The sequence below is a fragment of the Elephantulus edwardii genome, unplaced genomic scaffold, assembly GCF_000299155.1.
Source record: "Elephantulus edwardii isolate Elephantulus edwardi_28Jun2011 unplaced genomic scaffold, EleEdw1.0 scaffold00006, whole genome shotgun sequence".
Classification (NCBI taxonomy): domain Eukaryota; kingdom Metazoa; phylum Chordata; class Mammalia; order Macroscelidea; family Macroscelididae; genus Elephantulus; species Elephantulus edwardii.
In genome coordinates this window covers 36,144,626-36,169,816 of record NW_006399756.1, presented here as the reverse complement: position 1 = coordinate 36,169,816, position 25,191 = coordinate 36,144,626, and the positions used below count along the sequence as shown (strand labels likewise).

General features: G+C 43.8%; 1 protein-coding gene and 1 pseudogene across 1 annotated transcript in view; one reads left to right on the top strand and one right to left on the bottom strand.

Moving 5' to 3' along the window:
• PDLIM1 (PDZ and LIM domain 1) overlaps window positions 1-25,191 on the bottom strand; it is a 54,588-nt gene that overhangs the window by 13,780 nt on the left and 15,617 nt on the right. The window contains exons 2-4 of the mRNA XM_006880211.1: window positions 16,326-16,477; window positions 13,834-13,924; window positions 7,978-8,165 (exon numbers count right to left, since the gene is read on the bottom strand). Coding sequence (XP_006880273.1) covers window positions 7,978-8,165; window positions 13,834-13,924; window positions 16,326-16,477 — 431 coding nt within the window. The remainder of the gene's footprint in view (window positions 1-7,977; window positions 8,166-13,833; window positions 13,925-16,325; window positions 16,478-25,191) is intronic.
• LOC102858531 lies at window positions 1,571-2,816 on the top strand (annotated as a pseudogene).

Below are 25,191 nucleotides of genomic sequence, written 5' to 3'. Positions count from 1 at the left end.
ACACCAGTCTACATCCTGGTTGCCATACTGTTCTGCAGATTTTCAAGAGGTTACTGAGGAAGCTATGAAACTGAGTGGACTGTAAAGGGGTTTCTCTACATTATTTTTTACACATCATGTGAATTTTTATGTATTGCAAACTTTAAAATAGCTCAACTGGGGTTGTTGTTACGCGCTGTTGAGTCAATTACAACTCATGATTTAAAAAAAAAATCTTTTCCTCCAAATCGTGACAGTTAATCTGGTAGCCTAGTGGTTAAGAAGTTGCAATGAATGAATGGAAATCCAAAATCTCTGTAAATGTTCATGAAAATTATTAAAAAAATTATTAAAATAAAATTTTAAAAATTGAAAAAAAAGAAAGCAAACACACAATAGAAAAAAAAAAAGTTGCAAAAGGCAACTTTGGTAGGTTCAAATCCACCAAAGGAGAAAGACAGGTAAGCTCCTTCTATGGCATTTACAGCCCTGAAAACCCAGTGGAAGGTCAGCTATAAGTCAGTTCCAACTCGATGGCACTTAACAATGAAACCACCACCTAGAATCAACACAATCAACACAGAGGAGATTTCAGTGTTTGGATTTGCATGGGTGGGAATACAGATGATAAATTATAAACTCTGAAATCATACAAAGTAGTTCCTCTGACCAATATGGTATGCAATTAAATTTCAGTTTTAAAATCAGAAAAAAAAGAAAGGAATTGGAAAACACACAATGTATGGCAAAAAGAAATCTGATCCTGAGGCATGAGACCCTGGGTCTGTGCTGTCTCGGTCTGCTTACTCCAATATTCACCCAAAGAGTTGCAATCCTGGGAAACTTTCCCTGTGCAATAAATTCTGGAAGTGAAGCCTGTCCTTGAATACCCTCCAAATGTCAGTCTTCAAAGGGCCAGACACTGGACAGGTGATAAGAAACCAGAGGCGTAATGATGGGTCCCTGGAGGAGAGGGGGAGGGCACTCAGACACCAGAGCTGTGGGCATGGCTGGCTTGAGGCAAGTAATCAGCCACCTGCAAGGTAGAGGTTTTATTCAACCCAGCTGAGTCAGAGTTAATAGAACCCCTCTGACATCATCTGAACAGAGAACAATGCATTCCTTTATTCCCTCTCCTGCACCTGCACAGAAACCTGCCTCGCTTGTGCTTGAAGGAATGCCCAAGAATACCCATTGGCAGAACAAATCTCCAGACACTGATGTGGTGGCTAGGGGAACTCCATGAGGAGGCAACCACTCTGTCAGGAACGTGAGGGATTATGCTGGCTGGCTGGCTAAACTGACACCATGCCTGTGAGGAAGGAGAAGTTGATGCGTGTCACAGCAAACCCTTGTCCACAATGGTTGTCTACATGCTTCCATTCTTCTGGACCCCCAATAATCAGAAATGATGGATCAGAGCTCTTCATGGGCAGTTATGTCAGTGTTGTTGCTAGAGGTCACCCAGTAGGCTCTGACTCATAGTGACTCTATGAACCACAGATCAAATCCTAGCCTTAGGGAGTCTGGAGAAGCCCCTCCAAGCACCCTTCTCTCCTGAAGCCCCCGGCTTGGGGTGCCTTCTTTCTCCATGGCACAATCCCTGACTGTCGACTTTGCCCTTTTGCCCCCACCAGGAGGTGGAGATGAAGGATGAGGAAAGACTGGGCCAAACTCAGGCTAGGCTGACCCCCGAGCCTGGCTGAGCTTACAAGGTGCCTCAGGTGGGCCAGGAATTGGACCCAGTGCTGAGTTCTGGGGCATTCCTGCATGCCCCCTGCTGTACAATTTCTATAGAGACATGGCATACGGTGGACCTCAAGTTGGCTTGGGGCCACTGCCCCAAGGTGGCCCTGAGACTCCTCGTCCAGAGAGAGAGGTGGGGGCTGGGGTGGTGAGCAGCTCTGAGGGGGCCTTCCCTAAATCCAGCGCTGCTCCCCCTTCTGCGAAAGTGGACAAGAAGTCAGATGAGATTGAAGACAAGAACATCAAAACTCGGCAAAAAGATCTCTTTAAGAGTTTGTTAAATTCAAAACAACTATGAGATACCATCTCACCCCAGTAAAAATAGCAAAATTTAACGGAACAGCAAGCAACAAATGCTGGCAAGGTTGTGGAGAAACTGGAACCCTTATTCACTGTTGGTGGAAGAGTAAAATGGTGCAACCACTGTGGAAGGCGGTGTGGCGCTTTCTCAAAAAGAGTTTGTTAAATTTGGAAAGCAAAAGAGAATCACCTTGGGGTATACCCAAGCTGATGTGGGGCTCACTCTGGGAGTTCTCTTTGGGAAGGTGTTTAGCCAAACAACCATCTGTCAAGGCTCTGCGGCTTAGTTTCAAGAACATGTCTAAGATGCAGCTCCTGCTACAGAAGTGGGTGGAGGAGGGAGACAACAATGAAAACTTCTAGGAGGCAAAACAGAGACTCTCCAGCAGCAGGCCCGAAAAAGCAAGCAGACAAGCACTGAGACCCGAGTGAGAGGCAGCCTGGAGAGCCTGATCCTGCAGTGTCCCAAACCCACCCTGCAGCAGACCAAGCACATGGCCCAGCCACTTGGCCTTGAGAAGGATGTGGTCTGTGTGTGATTCTGTAACTGGTATCAAAAGGGCAAACGATCTGGTGGTGACTATTCCCAACGAGAGGATTTTGCGCCTGCTGGCTCTCCTCTCCCAGGAGGACCAGGGCCTTTTCCTCTGGCCCCAGGGACCCATTTTGGTAGCCCAGGCTAAGAAGGCCCTCACTTTACTACTCTGTACTCCCTGGTCCCTTTCCCTGAGAGGGAAGCTGTTGCCCCTCTCCAGGTCTCTCATGGGAGCTCTCCCATGCATTCCAACTGAATGAAGTGCCTGTTCTTCCCAGGAAGGGGTGGCAGAGGAAAGGGGAAACTTGGAAATAGCCCTGGTATTTGTACTAGGGCTTTTTGGTTTAAGTTCCTAATTCACTAAGGAAGGAAGAAATTTGAGGGGGGAAGGAGAATCTGAAAGGAGTGAAATTTGGGGTAACTGGTTTGAGAGAAAAGGTAGAGTTCAGTGATTGCTCTTGATAATTAATCCCCACCTCATCTTAACTAAAATAAGCCTCACTTTGTTCTTAAATAAAATACTTAGGACTGAGTAAAAAACAAAAAGGAAAAAAAAACACTAGCCTTTAGGACCCCATCATGCTCAAGCCGTCACTATATCGATCGACTCACTGAGGGTCTTCCTCTCTTTTTTCTGACCCAATATAATGTCTTTTTCCCCAAGGACTGGAGCCTCCTGTCAACATGCTCAAAGTATGTATGATGGAGTTTGACTACCCTTGTCTCCAAGGAGCACCCCGGTTACACTTCCTACAAGAGAGACGTTCTTTTCAATACTTTTTGCTACCACCACAATTTAAAGGCTTCAATGATGAAATAACTTGTATTTGCTGAGTGCTCCCCAGCAGCTCAGTCACTGGGCTACATGCTTTATACCCAATTCATGAGCTCCTCTCATCAACCTGGCGGTCAGGCTGCTGGTATTGCCTCCACTCCAGAGAGGAGAAGACTGAGTTTCAGAGAAGTTCTATGGTATACTTATGGCCACACAGTAGTAAAAGGAGACACTGGAATCCAAACTCAAGCCCTTGTAGAACACACAGCCTGAACTTTGAGTAAAGTACCAGGCAGCATCACATAAATAAATCTAGGCCCCGAATACACAGAAAAATGACCAAAATGCCAAACTCGGGGGGCAACAACTCATTGTCATCAAGTCAGCAGTGACTCACAGGTCTTCTGCGGGTGTTCGGAGGCTGTAAATCGTATCAGACGAGATGGACTGTCTGTCTTCCTCAGAGCAGCTGGTGCATTCGAACTAACTGCCTGCTTTGGGGTTGGTAGTGCAACCCTCTCCATACCCCCTAGGCCCTGAAAGCCCTAAAATCAAAGTAGCCACCACTGAGTAGGTTCCATATCATGGCAACCCCTCACGTGCAGAGCAGAAGTGCACTCCCTAAGATTTCCAAGGTTATGGTCTTTCAGAAGCAGATCACCAGGCCTTTCTTTGGAGGCATCTGAGTGGGTCTGAAGAGTCAACCTGTTGGTTAGTAGTCAAGCACTTAACTGACTACACTAGCCAAACAGGACTGTGCGGCAGCTCCCCTCAGCCTCCAAAGGCCCTAAACTCAGCTCAAAGAGGTCAGGCGACAGGTGCTGGCCTTCCACTGAATTCAGCAGCGTTTCTCTCTTCTACCTGGTACCTGAATAGTCAATAAATGATTGTTAGACTGAACTGACCCACAGGAAAAGGGCAGCCGCAGGCTGTGTGTGTGCTGGACAAGAGGCAGAGGGATCCTCTGTGTCCTTATCAGACTGGAAGGCTTGCTTGGCTCTGGACAGTTCTACAAGACAGTCAGTCACACACCCTACCGTGGTGCTGGGGAGGGCAGGGGGCAAAGAAAAGGCAGAGTGAGCCCTAGGGAATCAGGGATGACTTCAGACACAAAGCATGTGGAGAGCCAGTTCTGGAACCTCAGCGGCAAAATTCACAGACTAAACAGTGAGGGAGAGCGAGACTGTGGGAGCTAGTGCTGACGGAGTAAGCAAAGCCACTGCCGCTGCTGGGTTTGCAGAAGCACTCTGGAAAATCCAAGCGTCCGTGCAGGAGCACATCCGCCAACAGGGACCCCGCGGCAGCACACCGCAGGTGTGGGCAGCTCCCTTGCTGCAGGCTGTTGATTTCCTCCTAGTTTCTCAATTAATTCATTCCTCACAGAGTTTGGGAAGGAGCAGAGGCCGGGTCCCCTGTACTGGAAACACCAGGAAGGAGATCTTTGATAAAGGCTCCGTGGCCGCCACTAAATCTGCATCTGGAGGGGTCTGAGGCTGAAGTCAAGGCTGCACGGTCTCCAGACAGTTTGAGATTTACTTATTTCAACTTGGGGAAAGGGGAAGGAGCAAAGAGAGAAGAAAAATGATATTAATGAAGGAAAAACAGCCACGGCCATACTAAAAATACTTCCCAAGCAAAGACTTTTTTCCATGCAAAGCAGCTCTTTCAATTAAGAATGTGTCATTTCCTGGGATATTAAATCCAGATCACAGAACATTCCACTCTGGGACAGTGAGGAGGGTCATGTTCTCAGCCTCCGCCAGCACCAAAGTAACAGAAAGGCGGAACAGTTCTGTGTCTCCACTGTGAGCTAGTGGCCGGCCTGACAGGGGAGCTGCCTCCCGTGAAGGTGTGTGCAGGGAGAGCCTTAGCATCCTCTGTGTGTCCCCAACTCACCTTAAAAGGCACCGTATCTCAAGCCTTACAGTAAGGACTCAGAGGTACCAGAAGTTTGGTAGGGGTGGGGGAAGAAACAACATTATTTGCCACTTGGCTTTGGTTACTGTGATGAAATGTTAATGCCCTTTGTTGCTGTCAGGTGCCATCGAGTCAGTTCTGACCCAGAGCAACCCCATGTGTTAGAGAGGACAGCTGCCCTATGAGGCAGGAACCTGAGGGAGGGTCAGCTGTGAGGCAGTTCTGACTGATCAGCAATGAGTATCTTTACAAAAGCACACTGCCACATACAATTTGATGGGGGGGGCCGGTTTGAGGGAATTTAAAGAATTTGTTCAAATTTGTATTCAAATTTTGTAAATAAACTAGTAGGAGGGGAAAAAAAAGACTATTAGATTTAAAAAAAAAAAAACAAAACAACCCCAAACCAAAAAAACCAACCAAAAACCAAAATTGCATTGCCAGGTCTTTCTCCCATACAACCACGGGGGTGAGGGGGTATGACAGTCAGTTCACCTTTGGGCTAGCAGTCAAGCGCTTTGCCATCAGTGCCAACAGGGCTCCTGCAGTGACCAGTACATCTTGAATAGCCAAAGTCATCTAACAAAAACAGTCTTTGTTCCTCTTACATGCTAGTGTTTAGGAAATGTTAAGGTGATCACAGAGCCCTCACAGCACAGGGAAGGAGTCTGTACGCAAGAAGAGCCTAATAGTTGTCTGTTTCTCTCTCTGGGTCGGGTTGACTCAAGCTCTGGAGAGCGATTTCCACAACAGGCTTTTACAAACATGTAACTAATTTGGAACCTTCTAGTTCTTTATCCCCTCTGGTGGCGTAGTTCACAGGGAACTGTTCTGCTAGCCCAAAGGCTGAACACCTCCATCTCTGATGGTTAGAATCCAACAGCAGCTCTGATGGAGAAAGACGGGCAGTCTCCTCCTGCTATGATCTGAGGCCTCAGAAATCCAATGGGGGCTCACTATGAGTCAGGGTCTACTCAACAGCAGTGAGTTTTGAGTTTTTGAACTCACACCTGAAGCAATTCATTTATAACATAATCATCCTAAAAGCCAGGCAGAGTCTTGTGAAAGGGGAACTGGGGAGAAATTGAAAGGCAAAACGACCTTCAGAGTGAATTCCAGTTCTGAGAACCCCAGTTAGGAACTCAGAGATGACACAAGTCTGGTCCGTCCACATGGTATTTTCAAACAAATGTGGCTCATCGCATTTACAGGCTGAAATTCCAGATAAAAAGAGGCTTCTGACTTCTGCTTTATCACACTGTTATTACTGGGTACTATCCAACTGGCTGCAACACGTAGTGACCTCGTGTCCAACAGAATGAAACCCAGCCTGATCCTATGCCATCCTCACAACCTTGTACTTAAGTCCTTTATTGCAGGTGCTCTGTGAATTCATCTCCTCAAGGGTCTTCCTCTTGTTCAATGACCATCTACTTAAGTGTGCTACACAGGACCACTAGCCCTAACGTGCCAATCTGGCTGGTTCATAGAGCAATCTCTCTCTGGACAGGACACACACTCTCCAGTCCCCCCAGTGGGCCTCTCTGTTCCTCCAATCACACTCAGAGCTCCACCCCCATTTCCTTATCCTGTCACCTCTGAGCATCTGAGGTTGCAACTCCTGGCCTGCTGCAACTCCTGGCCTAGTGCAACCCCTTTTCACTCACAGAGATCTGGCTCATCTCTTACTCTCCTCAAACCCAGCCCCTTTGCTACAGACTGCTGCTATTCCCGCTGTTTCTGGATTTATCCTCAAAGAGTTTGCAATGGAGCAGAGGATGGGCACCCCAGCGGGGCAGATGTGGAAGAGACTTCCAAAGGCTGCTACAACCAAATGGTCTGCAACAGGACGAACCCACTTCCCAGGCATGAGAAGATGCTGCCTCAGTCTCCACCCTTTGTATCCGCAGCCCTTGGTTCAGCTGCCTCTGCTCCCAGCTCTGAGCCCTGTGAGAGATAGTTCTGTCCTTATGGAAATCTCTACCTTCTATGCCTTCTGGTCACCTTGAAGTGGGGACATAAACCCTAATTCACCAAACACATGCATCATGAAGTAATCTCCTTCACTTCAACCAGATGGTGAACACAAGGAGAAGCTACTGATTTCCCTCAACTATATCCCAACTATAAACATTAACGAATTTCTCTCACGATGTCACAGCGCTGCCAGGGAAAGGTATGGTCAATCACAAGATATCAGGCAAGAGAGCTCAGTGATTCATCAATTAGTTTTTCTGTGATGCAGCACTGCACTGTTTACATTTTATTTTGACCACAGTCCTACGAGCTGTGTGGTCTTTCTCTATCTGGATGAGGGAAATGAATACAGAGTATAGTACTCCATCTGTGTATGTCTCCTTCATAGGGTCGCTATGAGTCGCCTGCGACTGACGGCACTTAACAACAACACTCCATCTGTATAGATGAGGGAAATGGCTATTAAGCAAATGACACTATATCATTTCTTGTTTGTTTTTGCCAGCCACTCCCTCTATGCATATTTTCATAAGGGCATTACGCTAATTTATTTTTCCCAGTGGCTATTCTAAAAAACACAGCATTCTTATGAGATGGGAGAAGGGCGTAGCAGGCAAAAAAAAAAATAAATTTAACACATACATTATTTGCTACCAGCTCATCGATGTGGACCTTTGCTTTCCCAGGTGGTGATTCCATCTTCCTCCAGGTTCTCACCTCCCAGGGCTGAGCCCCCAGCTCTACTTACGCTCTGCCATTTGTCTCCTCTACGCTGGCTGCAGTCTTGGACTCCAAGGCACTATTGAAATTGGAGATGTTTTCGGAAGAGTAGAGGCCAGCTGGGTTGTTGTACTGGTTGGTGATGACCCTGGAGGCGGGCGAGGCAGTGAAGGGCATGGCGCTTCGGTTGTGGGCACTTCCTATGTGTAAGATTTCCTGCAGGCAAGGACCAGAGGGGAAGTCAAGAGGAGGCTTCCAACTGATAGTGCAGGCTGAGGGCCAGAGAGTGAGATGCAGGAGCCAAGCTACAGACCTATGGCCCTGATTCCACACTACATTTCAAATGCAAGACTCTTAAGTTCCCACTAAGACACACCACCATAGCTGTGAAGTCTCCTAAAATGGACAAGTGTGTAGGTTCACACCCAAGATTGGTCTAATCTCTACTGGTGATCCCTAAGCAGGGTACCCCTGGATATCTCAGGCTGACAGGATCCAAATCAGAGCTAAAAGCTCTTTCTAGGGCACATTCCAAAAGGATTATGGTACCAGGAGGAGAGGAACTTGCAAAGTCCCTTCAGTCCCAGTGATAACAAGAGGAGATAAATTCCCCAGAACTGAACAGGGTCAGACAAGCGAGATAAAAACGGTTGTTGTGGTCCAAGGTGAAGCAGCTGCTTAAGAGGCACGTAGCTCTCCCTACTCAGGCAGAAATGGGTTAAGAGAAAGAAGGGCTTGTTTGAGCTGGACAGCAACAAAGCTATAATCAGAGAGAAGGGGGTTACCTGTTACAGGGCGGAGCCCAAAGGAGCTGCAGAAATGGACTCTGAGTTCCTCTATCTTCATTCCTGCTCCTCTGTAATTTGAGAAGGCACATCCCACCCCCACCCTGGATTTGCTAGGAGTCTGGTGAATAACAGCTACAGCTTCTTTATCTCCTGGCCTCTTAAAAACACATCCTTTGGGTTTTTTTCGCCTAACTAACCATTTTGTTTTTTTAAATAAAAAAAAAATCACTGCTTTTTGGTGTTCTGACAGGCAGCTGCACAACTAACTCTCCAGTGGTTCGAATCCACCAGTGACAATTTTCTCCCGTGCAATTTACAGCCTCAGAAAACCAGCTTAGGGGACAGCAGGGAGTCACTTCTGACTTGCTAGCTGTGAGTTCTCTACAAAGTGTTTCTGGATCAATCCATGGCTTAACCAGCTGCCACTGTATCAATTCCAATTTCCAGCAACCCCATGTGTGTCCAAGTATAGCCATGCTGCATAGCATGTACACGATGTTCCATGGCTCATATTGTTTTGGGCTTTTTAATTTAAAATAAAATTTTTTATTTTAAAATTTTTATTTTACTTAGAAAGGTTGTATACATTGTGTTTCACACCAGATCTTTCCCTTTGTCCTTCCCCCTCCCCTCTACCCATCCAATTGTATGACCCTATGATTAACCACCACCATCCCTGTCCATTCTCACCCCTCTGCTCCCCCCCCTTGGATTCTCATACATGTTTAACTAGTTATCTATTTCTATAATAATGGTCTTATACATTATTTGTCCTTATAAGATTGAGTTAGTTCACTTAGCATAATGCTCTCTAGTTCCTCCCAAGTTAGGTAGTCATTTACAAAATCATTGCTCCTGCATGCTGCACAGTATTCCATCATGTGACTGGACCATAATGTCTCAATCTGTTCTACTGTCTGTGGTTGGACATTTGGGCTGTTTCCATGTTGTTGCAATGGTGAATAACGCTGTTATGAACATTGTACAAGTCTCCATTTGTGCTTTAGTTCTCATTTTCTGGGGGTATATATTATAAGCAGCAGAATAGCTAGGTCATGTGGAATGTCTATTTCAGCTTTTTAAAAAAAAATTATTTTTATTATTTTTTGTGTATACCATCAAATCTGATCTGACTGGTACAGGAGAAGATTGTCCTTCCTTCTCCAGCAGAGCATCTGGTGGATTCAAATGGTTCACCTCAGGGATTGCAGTGTAGCTTCTTGCCACAATGCCACCAGAGCTCGCCAATCCATGTTCAGCTTTTTGAGGAAACATCAAACCGCCTTCCAGAGTGGTTGAACCACTTTACAATCCCACCAACAACATATAAGAGTTCCTCTCTCCCATGGCTGGTATTTTTGGAAGTGGATTGCCAGGCCTTTCTTCCAAGGTGCCTCTAGGTAGATTTAAACCTCCAATCTTTTTGGTTAACAACAAAAAGAGTTAACCATTTACATCACCCAAGGACTTCTTTGCTAACGTCAACAAACATCCCTTTTCTGTGTTCCTCAAGAAGCTTTCTGAAAGGGGAGCTCTGGTGGCCTAGTGGCAAGAAGCTGTACTGCAAATCCCAGAGGTACACGGTTCAAATCCACCAGATGCTCTGCTGGAGAAGGAGGGACAATTTCCTCCTGTACCAGTCAGATCTGATTTGACAGTACATGCACAAAAAAAATAAAAAAATTTTTAAAAAAAAGAAGCTTTCTGAAACTTCACCTCTCTTAAATGCTCAGGTCCAGGATAATTGCCTTCACAAAACTTCCTATTCTGTTACTCCATTTTTTCCTTCAAATTTTACTAATCTTCAAATCATATACAGGCAACAGAAAATATTATACATAAGAAATAACAATCCAAGAAAAGACAGAAAATAGTTTATAATTAAGGTTTTTCTTCAACAGATCAGAATCAGTAATTTTTTTTCTGTAAAAATTACAGTCAGGTGACACTGTCTATCTCTAGGACCCAAAAGCTAAGTCCAAAAGCAATGTCCACACAGACCATAGACAAAAGCATAATTAGTTAAGAAGAAGAAGAGAAAAAAAAAAACCCTCACAACTCTAAAAATATCAGCAATATTCAAAAAATGGTTATGTTCTTATATAACTACCCAAAGGAATAATACACAGTCATCAATGAGGCTGTGGTCAGAGTGACGACTGTGCAGCCAATTATGGATGGGCAGCCTGGTACTTCTGTCTGTAGTAATGCCCTGTGGGATAGAGGCCACAGCTACAGCCAAGATCAAAATATCTCCTCCTCCATTTCCACCGAAATTCCCCAGAACAGCATGGGGTGCTGAGTACAGAGATGAGTTCTTTTTCTGTTTCCCAAGCCACTGTGTTCGGCCTTGAAAAGTATTAATCTCTCAGAGCCCATTTCTCGCATCTTTAAAATGAAGACAGGAACTTGCTGTGACACCCAAGTATGCCAAGCACAGTGCCTGGCACACTGCAGCTATCTCATCAATGCTTATTGGCTTCTCTCATCTTAGAAGCACAATTCCAATGAGAGTGAAAGGCAATGGGGAAGTAGGACTGGAAATCCTGGTTTTCACTTTATAGAGAATCTTTGAGAACGTATCTGTTTTGTGTATGAAAGGAAGATCTCTAACCCCCTGTGAAAACTGGTCTTTCCAGATGTCAGGCCCGGGTGCTGGAAGGGATGAGGTAATTGTTTGGGCTTTTTATTTATCAGTTTCCAAGGAAACTCAATAATGAGGAAATGCAAACTAGGTGTGTAGCTACCCCAACTTCAGATAAGCTGCAGTGTCAGTTGGCATATCATGAACTAACAGATCTTTTTATTACATACCATAAACTCTGCCCTTTTTCATTCCATTTTCTTTTTTTTAAGATACTTGATATGGAAGATTTTGGAAAACTTAGAGGTACATAATTTGACATTTACAGCTGTTCAAAAGTGTAAAGAATAAAGACTTTCTGGAGTTAAAAAAAAAGAGACCTAATTTAGATTTCAATGTATTTAAGATTTTTTTTTAATTGAAAGCGATCAACCTTCAAAATATGAAAATAGTAACCAAATTATAGACTCTGGATGAAAATTCAAGTACAGAACAAAAGAGAAAGTAAACTAAAATGCAAATGCTTCTCTGAGTTAAGCAAAAACTAGATTTCCAATATACAAGTTAAAACACTATCCTGTCTTGCAGGTAATAAGAGATATGAAAGCTTAACACATTAAAATTTAACATTTACAGTCAATTTAATGAGCTGGCTGAAAGCTCCCAGATAAACTGGAACTAACTGGCTTGTTTTAAGGTTGCCTACAAAACTGCAAGTCTATAGACGGAATTTATAGACTCTCTACCTTGTTTTTCATTTTATGAACTTTCCTGAGAGAACTGTATAGAGTAATATGCTCATCTCAGCTTTGAAATGTCAGATGCAAAATAATCCTCAAAGTGTCTCTAAGGACTCTTAGTTATGGCTTTTACTATATGAATGAAAAGCAAATTTGTACATGACTACTGAAAATTCTAGTCAAGCCATTTAAGAAAATATGTACATTTTTTAGAAAATATGACCTACATAAACTGCTCAATGTACATACACCAGTGAATCAAGAAGGAGCTTTGGTGGCAGAGTGTTTAAAAACTCAGTTGTTGAGGTATCATCCAGTCAGAACCAGAGCTGACCCTACAGGGGGTTTTGAGAGGCAGTAAATCCCATGGCAGGACAATGCTAATCCTTCTCTTAAGAAACAGCGAGTGGATTCAAACCTTGTGCCTATGGGATTGCAGTGCAGATTCTTAGCACTAGGTCACCTAGTACTAATTAAAAATGTTTATAGTTGGAACCCACCAGGTGCTCTGCAGAAAGATATGGCTTAAAGATTACATGCATAAATAGTACAACCTTGAAAACTCTACAGGGCAGCTCTACTCTGTCCTATGTTGTTGTTGTTATGGATCGAGTCGGAATCAACTTCTGATTGACCCTCCGGAAGGTTTTCAGAGGCTTTAAATCACACGGGAGGAGACTGACTGCCCATCTTTCTCCCTGGGAGCAGCTAATGGATTTGAACTCTGGGTTAGAAGAGCAACTCCTTACCATAAAGTCACCAGAGCTCTGTTCTACAGGGATGCTGTATCTCATAATCAACAGAATTAATTCAACAGCCATGGGTCAATACATTGAGTTCAACCTCATAAAAGTTTCTGTTTTTATAAGACGACTGTATATCATTTGGGGTTTCATATCAATTCACCATAAAAATGAAATATTGTCTTGCGTTCCTTTTTTTATTTCAAAAGGAATTCTCATTCATTGTAAGAAATGTCAAAAATGCAAATAAGAAGGAAAGAAATCGATCATCTGTAATCTAGCTACTGACAGACTTCTAAACATGGGATCTTAGAATAGTCTGCCCTCCTAGGAAAATGTGCTTGCTCACAAATTATGCACTGACTCTCTACCTTGTTTTTTAATAATAATTCTCTTATTCCAATAACTTCTAAATTTTTATACCATTTACTTGGCAATTTAAAATTTAGAAATTACTGGTTGAGTATCTGCTGTGTATCAGGCACTAAATAATTTCTAAATCAAGTCTCACAAGAAGTCATGCTTTTACTTATAACAAAAATAGAAATTTCTACCCAAGAAGTTCATGGTAACCAGTTGGAGGGGCACCAGGAAGAGAAGAAGGTTTACTACTCAGTTTCCCCCTATGTCTTTCAGGCTCCAGACTTTGGAACCCAAACTTATTTTTGTACGAGTCCCTCGTATCTGTAATCCATACGGAGCTGTTTGTGGCTCCATTATCCTCCAGTCCTGCCAACCCTGTTCCGTGCAGGAAGGCTTCCACCCGCTTCCCTTATCGCCTTCCGACCACCTCTTTCCAGCCTAGGCCTTGGCGTCACTGCCTGGGGTTTTCCAGCTCTTTCCTCTCAAAGTTTCCTTACGGGAAGAACTGAACATGAGCCAGACCCCAACCATGGCAGGGGCCAAATTCTCTGGGCTGTCTTCTCCTCAGACCTCAGGGGCAAAAAAAAAGAGACTGTGCAGAGCATTATCAAAAGCAGAAAAGAAGCTGCCTGGGAAAAGCAGTGGCTGTGAAGAATAAGTACTTACTTGAGGTTCAGAAGCTAAATTCATCTTGTACGGGTGACGCTTCCCTTCTTCGGTCACCAAAGGGGACCAGATTTTATTACTTTGTTCAGTTCTGCAACAAATGAACAGAGCTGTTGTTGCATTCATGCTAATAAATAACACAGATTAAGAAGAATGGAAACATGTCTCATTATGCATGGAATATTTCAGGCATCCCTGGATTGTGCAGTGTGTGTATACATAGATATATCTTCACATAGATATGTATCTCTTCATATGGATATCTATCTTCATATAGATCTACATATATATCTTCATATAGATATATATCTACATACACATATATGTCCATATAGATATATATCTCCATATAGAGACATATATCTCCATATAGAGATACATATTGTTGTTGTTGTTGATTGCCATCAAGTCAAGATATAGATACATACACACAGAGACACACACAGACACACAGACACAGACACACAAGTGCTACTATGGGCCCTAATGGTATGAAGTGGGTGTAGTGCCATCCCTAAAGCACATGGTTCGAATCCACCAGCTGCTCTGCAGGAAAAAGATGGGCAATCTCCTCGTGTGCAATGTGAAGCCTTTGAAAACCTCAGGAAGGGTCAGTTCTGAGTCAGTTCTGACTCAATGGCATACAACAACAATACATGTTGTTGTTGTTGTTGTTGTTGTTATGTGCCATCGAGTCACTTGCGACTCATAACAACCCTATGTACAACAGCCCTAAACTCCGCTCTGTCCTGTGCCAATCGCACTGTCTCTGACACTCCCATCCCAATTATCCCAGTCACTGAATCAATCCACCTCATAGAGGGCCTTCCTCTCCTGCACTGTCCCTCCACCCTCCCAAGCATGATATTTGTTGTAAATCCTTATGATAAGGGATTTGTTGTAGGGCTGTAAATCTTGATGGTAGGAGATTGCCCGTTGTTAAAAAAACTGACCCTAAAAAAAAAACAAACAAAAATACTGACCCTACAATTAGCAGGCTGACACATTACCCACTATGGGACCAGAGCTTCGTGTGTGTATGTGTGTTTAGATACAACTAACGTATAAATACACATGAATGATAGTGACACTATCGCGTTCCATGGGATAGGGTTCTGAAATGTGTTATGCTCTGACGTGCAGTCACACATCTGATCCTCATGGCAATCCTGTGTCATGGATTATTGTTACTCAATGGCATCTAACAACAACAGTCTTTACAGGAATAGACTTCCAGGTCCTCCTGCAGTGCCCCAAGTGGGTTCACCTTTCAGTTAGCAGCTGAGCTCCTCACTGTCTGCACCACCAGGGCCCCTTACACATAGCAGAGGCACAGGAAGGCAATAAATTCAGTTCATACAGGAACCTGAGCAAAGGGCTCATGATAAAGATCTGCAAAAACTAAGGTTAGTGAGATGTTAAAGGGCAGGTTAGTACAAGATCAGAATCAAGACTCTCAATTTGATCCAGTAGGAAAGAAAACAAAATTCCTTGCTGTGGAGTTGGAAGTGACTCATGGATGCCCCTCCAGTGTGTTTTCAGAGGCTGTAAATCACGAGGGACTGTCCATCTTTCTCTCTCAAAGACTGAATGACCTGCCTTTGAGTTGACAAGTTCCTTAACCATTAGGCCATCAGGGAAACCCAGAAGGAAATAGGGAATTGTTTCGATTTACTGTTAAACTAAATCACTCTTGAAATCTTGCTCTTAAAGGACTCCATCAAAGATTAAGGGAAAGAAGAATGGTAATCAGACCCCAATTATAACTCCTAAAGTCCTCCCCTCACTCGCCAACCTGTTAGGTTCATTCAGCACCTCCTCTCCTTCCCTGAAGCACTACAGTTACACTCAGTACTTATTTAATATGTAGAAGTTTTTCTCTTAGGTTTTGGTAACCTCCTGGCATAGTATTCGCCGTGCAGCACGTGTGGCAGGAGCAGCAACCTAAGTGGATTTTCAATAGCTCCAGGAAGAAGCTTTCATTTCATTATGTCTGACAAAACTCAGCTGATTTTTACTCGATCAAAATCTTTCATTCCTTGTGGTGGATTAAGGAGTTCCTGGGTAGGAAAATGACTAACACACTTAGCTGCTAACCGTAGCGTTGTGGTGCAGGTCTGTGTGGAAATGCCTCAGAAGAAGGGCCTGGTGTTGTACTTCTGAAAAATCAGTATTTGCTTTCAGCCACTGAAAACGCAATGAAGCCACAGGTTTATTCGGACACACATGCAGTCACCATGAGTTGGAGTCCACTTGATGGCAATGGTAACTAGTGTGCTATCCAATAAAAATGCAGATAACATAGAGAAAGCAGCTTGCAGTCTAACTTACAGCAGGAGGGGGGCCCCACTCAAGTCTCATTTCACTGGCCTTTCGGCATGCCTGCAGCGTACAAAGTGGGGAATTAGAGGACCTTAACAGATTAGGAGGAAAAGAGAGCAGTGAGTGCCCTCACCAACTTCAGAAATGATGGACATTCCCACAGGCCTTACCTTACTATGGTGAGAGTCATGTCACCTTGGCAACCCTTGATTTTGTTCTGAGCTTCCAAGTGCGTCATAGCGCTAGTGTCTTCCCCATTGATGGCTGTGATTAAGTCACCGTTACATAATTGAGCATTGGCAGCCTTGCTGTCCAGAGTAACCTAGAGAAGAGGAAAGAGCAAACTATTTGTTACTATTTGTCTCCAAGGAAACCAATGAGTAAGTTGCCATGAAGTATTCACTGATAGGAATCCAAGTATTCAAAAAGAAAGACTGCTAAAATCATGAGTTTAAATAATAACAATCTCTTCTATCTAGAAGGTGCCCTGAAGGCATAGCACATAAAGTATGATCAAAAGGCTGGCAGTTTGAATCCACCGATGGCCCCAAGGAAGAACATGGGAAATCTTTCCCTACTAAAATTTACAGCTCTATATGTACACCCATGTTTATTGTGGCTTTGTTTGCAATAGCAATGAGCTGGAAACGACCCAAGTTTTCATCAACAAATGAATAGATAGAGAAACTCTGGTATATTCACACAGTGAAATCCTGTGCAATACTGAAAAACAAGGAACTCATGAAATATGCCAAATGGATGACCATGGAGGACATTATGCTAAGTGCAATATCTCAGTCACAAAAGGGCAAATACTGAATAGAGCCACTGTTATAAAGCTGGACTGACATCGGGGATGAGGCAAGACAGAAAAGGAGGAGAGGAATGATGTATACTGCATTGAAACAGATAAGGGAGAGAACTGTTTAAAAGGGATATATGATTGGGTATTATTGTCATGACAGGAGTCCAGAATGAAGGCTACATACTGGAGTGGACTTGGGGGGAGGGACTGCATAACAACGAAAGAGTTTTTCTTTTGCTTTTCAAGAAGAGTGAATTGGGGGAGAGGGGGTGGGAAGGGAGAAAAGTGTAACAATGAATGACTGGAAACCTCTGTAAACTTGCATTAAAATAAAAAAGAAAATTAAAAAAAAAAAAATTTACAGCCTCAGAAACCCAAGGGAGGGTTTCTAATGAGTCAGAACAGATTCAACAGAAAAGGGTTCGGTTTGGATTTGGTCTTATATATTTTATGGTCTACAAAAACTATATATATTCTATATATAATCCCATTAAAATTCTACAGCAACCTTTCAGAAAGGAGGCCTCGAATCAGGCCCCATCTCAATTACCAGGAAAAGCAGACCCCATCGCAGTTACTAGGAAAAGGGCTATAAAAGATAAGTGAGTCAGCCAATACCATCCAGCTCACATGTGACAGTCAAGACTTAAACCTTGAGCCAGGCCTAATCGCTGTGCTCTTGAGAACTTTGTTGGTGCCTTACCCCAAGCAAGTAATGACAGTCTCTAAAACCCCTATAGACTAAAGAGAATCCTATGTATAGAAATATCCTCCTTCTGTGGAAATATTCATATAGTCGGTATCTGCACAGAAATACTTAAAACACTAAAGTGTTCCCTTTACACATTTCTCCAGTGGTTGTTTTGCTTGTTCATTTTACGACACGCACACATGACTTGTGTGTTTCGATAAGGCAATACAGAATACTTCCAAATCACATAAGCACATGATGGCAGTGACGTGAACCTCAAGGAGCCAAATGTCCCTTTGGGGAGCTGGAAGAGTGTTTAAAGCAGAGGTCATTTTACCTCACCTTTCTGTATCTCTGATCTGAGAACTAGACTCAAATTCATTGCTGTAAAGTCAAAACCACCCACTGGTTTTCTGGGAGGCTCTGAACTTTCTCCCTCAGAGCTGCGGGTGGGTTCCAGCCACAGGGACCTGCTGCCTGTGGGTGAGCAACACAGCACTCTGTGGACTATGTCACCAGAGCTCCTATGAGCTGAGGGAAGCAGCCTGGAGTCTTGATAAAACAGGGCCCAGCAGAAGACCTTGGACAACCTGCTTCTACTCCTCATCAAAACGGGGCCTCCTGAGGGTCAGTTCTGCTTCATTTCCTCCAAACTAAGAACCTGTCTGTGGGCAAGGTGATCCCCAATAGGGTGGTGGTTCTCTGTCAATGGATCCCTTTACTCTAAAATTGTAGGCCCTAGAATTTTGGGGGAAGTCAGGCCACTAAAGCAAGTCTTCAAACGCATCTGCTTTTTTTTTTTTACATTTTCTGCAGGTTTTTCTTTTTCTTTTATTATTATTATTATTAAATTTTATTAGTTTTCATGAACATTTACAGAGATTTGGGGTTTTCATTCATTCATTGTTGCACTGTTTTCTCCACCCTCCTCCCCAGTTCGTTCTTCTCCCCTCCCATGTCTGTTTTAATTGTCCAATTGCCACAGTGCTTGTCAAAGCCAGTTCTGATTAATCTCCTTTGTCAGTGTGTCCCTTGCCATTCCCTATCACTCCTCCCTGAGAGAGACTTCACCCTGATTCAACGCATCTGCTTTCTGAGCATTGCATGTGGCCTCAATAAACATCGCATTTTACATACAGATGTACAACTACTTTGCCAGTAAATGCAAGATGCTGTTGCAAGGAGTGAACTTCAAACGCATTCTGAAATGGTCCTAAGCTCAGAGTAACTTGTTGCAATTAGCTACTTTCAAGAACAATAAAAACATTATCATCATCTCAAGGTCAGTCCAGGACTTAAAACAACAACAACGACAAAAAAAAAAAACCTTTAACACTAAAAGACCTTTCTTAATGAGAATCCCTGAGACTCCCAGGATCAGGTTGGTGATAAAACCCCACTTCTCGAAGGTTCTGACCTCTCTCTAGAGAAGGTTCCTGACTCTTGAAGGTCAAGGAAAATGAACTCGTAGGGTGTCTCTGGAAGTCTGACCCACAGGCAATGGGCACATTAGTGTGAACAAAGTGGGCCATAAAATCTTGGACTTAAGCCTTGTGAAGAGATGCTGTTTACAGAAGCAGTAATTTCCAGGCTGTCTTCAGCAAGCTGTAAGCACCAAGCCTTCTGGGAAGGCTGGTGTGAGGTGGCCACTGGGGTCCAGTCCCATCACCAGAACCCTGACACCAAGAAAGAGGAGCTAGGTGAGTCAATCCTTGAGGCCCTTCCAGCTCGGATGTGCAAGGACTTTATCAGGAAGAATTCTGCTGGAATGTGGCGGGATGTGGAAACCAGTATGGATACCTTAACCCCTAGCCTTCCTCTCTGGCTTTCCCATCATCTATCTGTTCACCAGAGATCTAACTTTCAGACGATGAAAGCCAATGCCCAGCTGAAGCTGTTTCATCCACTGAAAGGGAAAGGTGGTCACATATGGGCAAGAGGAGGCTGCTAGCATTTTAGCCAAGAAGGGAGAGTTAGGTTCTTGCAAATGAAAACAATGCCTCTCATTTTCGGAACTGAGTCCCTGAGAAGATTGGCTTGCTGTGACTTAGAGTCTATTTGTCTTTTTCAAAAAGAACCCTTCAATTGAAAAAGGAAACTTATGGAGGAGGAAAAAAAAAATCTCCAAAAAATCCCAGCTGTCATCAAGTGGGAGTTGACTCGCAGCGCCCCCGTGTGTGTCAGGGTTAAGTGGGTTTTACAGGTGTTTCAGAAAGCTTCTCAAGGCCCTTCTTCCCAGATCTGAACATCTAGTCTTTCAGATGGCAATTAAGCACTTCAACCTTGTGTACTACCCAAGGATTTGAAATAGGATCCTGTGGTCATTTAATTTCTTAAAAAATTATTTTTATTTTATATTGATTTGCATACGTGTACATTGTGTTTCATCCATATCCATTGTGTTTCGCTCATACACACTGTGTTTCACTCATATCCACTGTGTTTCACATGTTCATCACAGGGTGGCAGAGTGTGGTTGGTGGAGGCTGGAGGGCAGAGAAGGAACTAGGAAAGATCCAACTTAATCTAAGACTGTCAGTCGTTCTGGATTGCTCTTCCTCTGGGAGAGCAGCCTGAATCCAGGAATGTCTGATTAAAGTAGTTTATCGTGACCAAATCAAACAGTGCTAAAAGAAAGACCCCTTAGGAGAACATCAAAGTCATTAGCAGGGCCCATAAGGATCAGGCCTGCCATTCGGCTTCACTGCACCTGCCACCCCCAAACTCTACGAACAGTGGCTCTTAGTCCTTCTCTACTCCAGGGACTTAACACTTGCTTTTTACCTCTGACTGATTAACTGCTTCTCATCTTTCAGAGCTCAGCATCAATGATGCCTCCTCAGAGAGGCCTTCTCTGACCTCCAATCCAAGTTAGTCTCCCCAATCTTCTTAAACACGCTTTCTTTTTCTTAGCACTTAACTGCAGTCTGTTTGTAAATCTACTCTGTGGGTTTCGCTACTTGGTGCTAACTAAATGGCAACCTTGATGTAGGCCGGATGCCATTTGCTTTTGTGTCATAATGTCCCCGGGTGTATGACCTGGCATACGGCTGTTGTTAGGTGAGCTGTGAATGGGTTCTGACTCATCCTGAGCCAATGTCTAACAGAACAGAACACTGGCTGGTCTTGTACCGTCATCCTAACTGTTGCTAGGTTTGAGTCCACTATAACAGTCACTGCATCAATTCACCTCATTGATTCCCTCTTTTTCAGTACTCTCTACTTTACCAAACACGACTATTCCCTGCTGAGAAAACGTCCAAAGTAGGAGAGACTTGTCATCCTTGCTTCTAAGGAACATTCTGCCGGCACACCTTCCAAGGTGGATTTGTTCTTTTGGCAGCCCATGGTATAAACAGCACTAATTCTTCTTTAGTCTTCCTTAATCATTGTCCAGTTTTTATATGCTTATGAGGCCAGTGAAAATGCCAAAGCTAGGGTCAGGTGCACTAAAGTTCTCAAAAAGACACTTTTACTCGACTGCAAGTTAAAGCCCTTTCGGAGGTCTTTCCAGAAGCTTTGCCCAATGCAACACAGCTCACCTGACTTATTATCTGTTACTTCCATGCATGTTGCTCAGGGATCCAAGTATGAGGAGATCCTTAGCAACTCCAATTTTGCTTTTAGAAGGCAACACTGTGGTGTTGGCATATTAATGAGTTTTTCTCCAATCTTAGTGTGAGTTCTTCTTCACAGAGTCTGTATACTAAGTCCAGAACTAAGCATCTAATAATGGCTCCAGAAACATTTTTATCAATGTTAAGTCTGACCCTGTACAATACCAGTGTTGGCAAACATTTACTCGTGCGGCTTCATTTTACCCTTTAAAACGAGTATTTCAATCAGACTCACAACCTCGTCTCTCAGTACTGCTGTCCTGAAACATGACCACTCAGAAAATTAAGAAAATGAAATTAGGAAAGTATGATTTGTGAAGATTATGAAAATCAAACATTTTCTTTTGCTTTTCTATGTTCAGCCATGAGGCACAATGACATTCCCAGCAGTAGGTTCAAAGTGTTCTGTGGGGGAGTAATTTCTGCTTAAGCTCGTCCCAGTAGGTGCTGGGACAAGCTACAACCAGACTTTAGAGCCCTGAGCCCAAGTATTCAGGGCCTGGCCATTCAATCTTTCAGTTTGTGCTTTCTTTTTAGTTTTTAAACAAAAATGAAAAGAAGCCAAAGGACATCTTGGAAAGTCACAAGACAATATCATCAGATGGACTTGGATGGGATCATTTGTAAACAGATTAAGTTCACATTCTTTCATGAGACATCTTTTTTGAAAATTGAATTTAAACACATAATGGACGTGCCTTTCAAAAGTCTTTCCATATCCCGCCTTCCTGGTAGTAAAGAAGCTAAGTGCTGGGCTGCTTAGACAACGACCTGCAGTTCGAACTGCTAGCTGCTCCGTGGGAGAAAGATGTGGCAGTCAGCTTCCAGAAAGGGAACAGCCTGGGAGGCCGTATGGAGTTCTACTCTGTCCCAGAGGGTCTTGGGTTAAGGTGACTGTCATCCGCCCTGGCCTTCCACATAAGCATCAAGAGTGTCACAGTCTCCTGCTGCTGGCTTGGGAGCCCAGCTGATTTGTACTGAGCGGGGACCCAATAAACCCACCCCTTACAGAACACTCCAATCACAATACAGGCTAAAAAGGATCTCAGGAAAGAACCCGGAGCTCCTCTCTAGAGTGGTGGACTCCAATTCTTGCTAAGCATTTATTATTCATTGCAATTACAGTATAGCAAGCACTATGAGTACTTATTATTTACTCACACAGAGATGACCCTCCCGTGAGTGTTCAGAGGTTATAAATCACATGGGGAAAGACAGCCCATCTATCTCCAACAGAGCCACTGGTGGATCTGAACCACTTCCAGCAGTACTGCCTTTGGATTAATAGCACAACTCCATATAGACTAAGCCACCAGAATGCCTTTCTGATTTACTGGGCCCGGTTTCAGTGTCTGCTATGGCAACCTTTTCTAATCCTCAAAGTGACACTGAAAATCAGTCGCCATCATTTCTGTCTCCTCGAGACCTCATGTATGTCAAAGTAGAACTATGCTCCCCAAAGTTTTTAATGTTGATTTTTTTTTAAGTAGACTACCTGACCCTTCTTTGAGGTGGACTCAAACTTGTAGCCTTTTGGTTAGCAGCCAGCGTATTAACTGTCTGCACTACCCAGGACTCCGTGTGCACCAACAGAGAGGAGGAGAGACAGCAGGTAAGCAGCTTGCCCAAGGCTGCACAGTTGTGAAGTGTCAAGTCCTAGGGACTTCCGACTTCATACAACACTGTCCAAATGCAATACTGTCTAGTCTCATTTCCTCCTGACCATCAGAACAAGCTCATAATGAAATTGGCTCTCATTTCTAAGATAAAAAGCAATCTTAACACTCTTTTTAAAAGTACATGTAATGCTCAATGCACAGCCTTGATCTTCCACACGCCTCTGCCCTGGAGACCATATAACTAGATGAAGCACTACTGCCACGTGAGGATAAATGGGTTGAAGCGCAATTCCCACCACCTCTCATTCACTCAGGTCTTGCTGGCCCTTGGGTTCCCAGGACTCCCTGCTTCTTGGAGCCGGACTTATATGACCTTTTTGTAAACATAAACCAAAACCCCCTGCATTCGAATCAATTCTAAGGGATGGCAACTTGGCAGGATGGACTCCAACTGCCCCTTGGGGTTTCCAAGGCTGTAATCTTTACAGAAATAGACTGTTCTATTTCCCCTGTAGAGTAAGTGGTGGGTTCTAACTGTCGGCCATTTGCTTAACAGTCCGGCACTTAACCACTGTGCCAGCAGTGCTCCTGCTTGCTCACTCTCTCTCTGCGGAACGTTAGTAATCAATTGTTAAAGGCTTTGCCTTGCTACCAAGCTCCGAGTGCAGAAGGTGGTTTCTGAAGAGTTTCCATTCACGTCTATGGCTCCGATTTGATAATTGCCATCTAATCAATTCCAACCCCTTGTGTGCAGAAAGACTTCTCCATAGGGCTTTCAAAGCTGTGATATTTGGATACAGATTACCAGATTTCTTCTCTGAGGTGCTTCTGTGGGGTTCGAACTGACAAGTTTTCAGTCAAGAATAAAGTGCTTAAACTCTGTGCACCAACCAGGGGCAAACACAATCATGACAAATTCCGCCCCCACCCCACCCCCAGCTTTCTTTAACTTACATAGAAATAACGTATTAACACACAGAACTGGATTCAAACCGACTGGCCATGGAAAATAAAAAGACAAGCTTCCTCCTCTGTGATAATATCATGTGTCTATTTTTTCTGTGTTATCACTTATTCACTCACCAGTTACTGATGACATACATTCTGAAAGACAGTGTAGCTTTTTGATTGAAATGTGACTTTTGGACTCAGACTACTGACTGAAGATTGAGTCTTGCCTTTTCCACTTATGAACTAAGTATCCTTGAACAAGCTACTTCAGCCTCTGTGTGTCTTCCTCTTCTCATCTATGAACTAGAGATGATATAAACAGCACTGACTTCATAAACTGCTGGGAAGATTAAATGGAATATTTAGGCAGAGCACACTGGCAGAGCTGTGCAAATGTTGGCTACTGTAAAGCAATGAACTCCAGGGACCCTACATGGCACTGGAATACAGGGGTGAAAAGCAAGGTCCTTGACATCAAGGCGTTCTCGGTATCCTGGGGAGAAAGGCATGCACACCAGCTGTTAAGTGCTAGACTAGAAGCAAACCAAGAGGCTAGGAAAATACAGTTGTACCAAGAATATATATGTACCAAGGAGGGCTCCCTGGAGGAAATGCTGCTTAAAAGTGTGCAAAGGCACAGAAGGAAGTGAGAGAGACCAAGCCAACTTACAGAACAGCATGCGGGCTGGTACGGATCAGACACAGGAAGTGAAGGGTGGGTAAGGACGAGGATGAAGCTGCAGACGTAAATACTGTTGTGGTGGTGGTTGTTAGGTGTCACTGAGTTGAGTAGAGTATGATCCATGGCAACTCTATGAACAACAGATCTGAATCCTGTCCTGTCCTGAGCTCTCCTCACTGTCTCTGACACCCTCAAGCCCGTTGCTGCAGTGACTGTATAAATCCACCTGGTTGAAGGTCTTCCTCTTCTTCATTTCCCTCCACCTTCCCAAGCATGTTATCCCTCTCCAAGGAATAACCTCTCCTAGCAACATGCCCAAAGTATGTAAGATGAAGATTCATCACCTTTGCCTCCAAAGAGTACTCTGGCTCCACCTTCTCCAAGACATATCTGGTCTGCTTTTTTGTTCTGGTTTTTGGGGGGGTTTGGCAGTTCACAAGATATTCTGTATTCTTCTCTAACACCACAATTAAAAGGCATTAATTCTACACGTTCAATGCAATCCCAATACAAATACCAATTTCATTCTTCGATGAGATGGAAAAAGCAATCTCCAGCTTCATTTGGAATGGAACAAAGCCACAAATAAGCAAAGCACTCCTTAAAAATAGAAAAACGGTAGGAGGCATCTCACTCCCTGACTTAAAATCCTACTACACTGCCGTGGTAGT